The sequence below is a fragment of the Trichinella spiralis genome (genome assembly GCF_000181795.1).
Source record: "Trichinella spiralis strain ISS 195 chromosome Unknown Scfld6667, whole genome shotgun sequence".
In the NCBI taxonomy this organism is placed as follows: domain Eukaryota; kingdom Metazoa; phylum Nematoda; class Enoplea; order Trichinellida; family Trichinellidae; genus Trichinella; species Trichinella spiralis.
The window spans coordinates 1-1,699 of NW_003533606.1; the positions used below are offsets into that span (position 1 = coordinate 1).

Sequence of the window (1,699 nt, forward strand, 5' to 3'; positions counted from 1 at the left end):
TTTTTAGAATTTTAACGCCAAAAAGTGTATCGCCGCACAAAAAGGCTCGAAATTTAGTTGGAAACGTTTAAGATACTCCTTTCCTTTGGTATCAGGAGCAAGTATCATCCAGCATGTCTGATACGGGGCAAGGAGTACTGAAGATCGAGGACTTTTTCGATTTTTTTTGTGGCGGCTTGGGTTCGCCTTTTACAGGTCTCAATCATTTTTTCTTCAATTAGGAAAGCTGTACCGCACCTCCAAAAGGCCCCGGTAATTATGGGTCCAAAAATCCCCAACCGACCAATTGCCTCTCTTGTTGCCGCCAGTATAGGGCCATTCATTGGAATGTCTTTGTTTAAAATGGTTATTATACAGCATACATAATGTATGGTAGTTATTATTAGAGAAAATGAATATTTTTTATTCGTTCTCAGAGAATTCAGAAAATTCGAAGTAGATTCGATTTAGAGAAATCAATTTTGTTGAAGAAAAAAACTAGTGATAAACTATTTAACAACGTGTAATTGCAATATATGTGAAGATACTGCCGAAAATTAAAGTACAAAGATGTTTGCTTCTGATTAAATTTGATTATGTTCAAAATTTAATACGCGCATATTTAAATTTTTTATAGGAATCCTGTGAATTTCAAAAGGGAAAAAAACGAACGCATTTTTATCGTTGGAGAGGACCGCAGAGTTTTCAACAGAGAAAATGTTCCCAAAGCGATTCCATAAGCAAGCAGTAAGTACGTCATTTCCTATTTCAATATTATTGAACAAAAGACAAAGTCTTGTCAAAACCGCGCTACTACTAGCTGTAACGATTGCTAGCTTTGGTTAGTTTTCTAGTTTTCTAGTGTTCAAGTGGGCAGGCAGGCAATTTATTTCAATCCATTCTTCATTTCAGACTATTATTTTCAAAAATTAAATTCTTTATCAACAGCTAACATTCCGTAAAACCATGTTAATATGGAACGGTGCTGCCCGGAACTTCTTTAGGCGAGGTTTTCTTCACAAGCAGTCTGCTGGAAAATTATTGTGCATTTGACTGTTCAGGTATTTTCAGATATTGACAGAGATGCTTTGATGAAGGATGCGACGTTGAAATGCGGTATTTAATTAGTTAAGATGATAATCCATTTCAAAACAAAGTGAAAAACCAAACAAACAGTACTCCCATGAGTAGTTATTATAGTAGTCTATCTCAATCACTTAAATTAGCTTCAGTCAGCAGGGTGCCATATTCTGCTTTAAAATGAATGGATGTGTATTTTGGATGAGTAAAAAAACTGGTGAAAACTGGGAAAGGAGATAAAAAACAGAGATTTATTTACATATTTTACATTTTGTGAAAGAAGAAGATGGAAATGCAATGCGATCTTAGGAAACGGAATTGATCGATTTTCAGGTTCAACGGGCAGAAGGTTTTGCTTGCTGTGGTTGCTTTCTTCCTTCTTTGACTTTTCTCTCACTTACTAATAATAATATATTACTTCTTTATGCGAACATTATTTCATTTCGAACAGATGGAATCAACAGTTAGAAAACAAAATAAAATATATACATATACGTATCCGTGTGGGTGTATATAGTTTTTGAAAAATTTAACTTATTGTAAAAATTGTATTATTCAAATCAGTTGCTGTACGTGCTATGTATGTGAGGTTATTATTATTATTATTATTATCATAGGAAGTGAAAATCGCGCAAGAAAG

The 1,699-nt window shown here is 34.0% G+C and overlaps 1 protein-coding gene across 1 annotated transcript; it reads left to right on the top strand.

Annotated features, from left to right (window-relative positions):
- The first annotated feature begins 258 nt into the window (after positions 1-258).
- Tsp_13870 (conserved hypothetical protein) lies at positions 259-1,243 on the top strand. Its single transcript, XM_003366045.1, has 5 exons — positions 259-345; positions 617-726; positions 768-820; positions 1,051-1,095; positions 1,212-1,243. Exons 1-5 carry the CDS (start codon positions 259-261, stop codon positions 1,241-1,243), a joined length of 327 nt encoding a protein of 108 aa, XP_003366093.1.
- Positions 1,244-1,699: the final 456 nt, after the last annotated feature.

Coding starts and splice junctions, on each gene's coding strand:
- Tsp_13870 (XM_003366045.1), top strand. CDS start 259: ATGGGTCCAAAAATCCCCAACCGACCAATTGCCTCTCTTGTTGCCGCC. Junction 727..767: donor AGCGATTCCATAAGCAAGCA/GTAAGTACGTCA, acceptor ATTGAACAAAAG/ACAAAGTCTTGTCAAAACCG. Junction 821..1,050: donor TGTAACGATTGCTAGCTTTG/GTTAGTTTTCTA, acceptor AGGTATTTTCAG/ATATTGACAGAGATGCTTTG.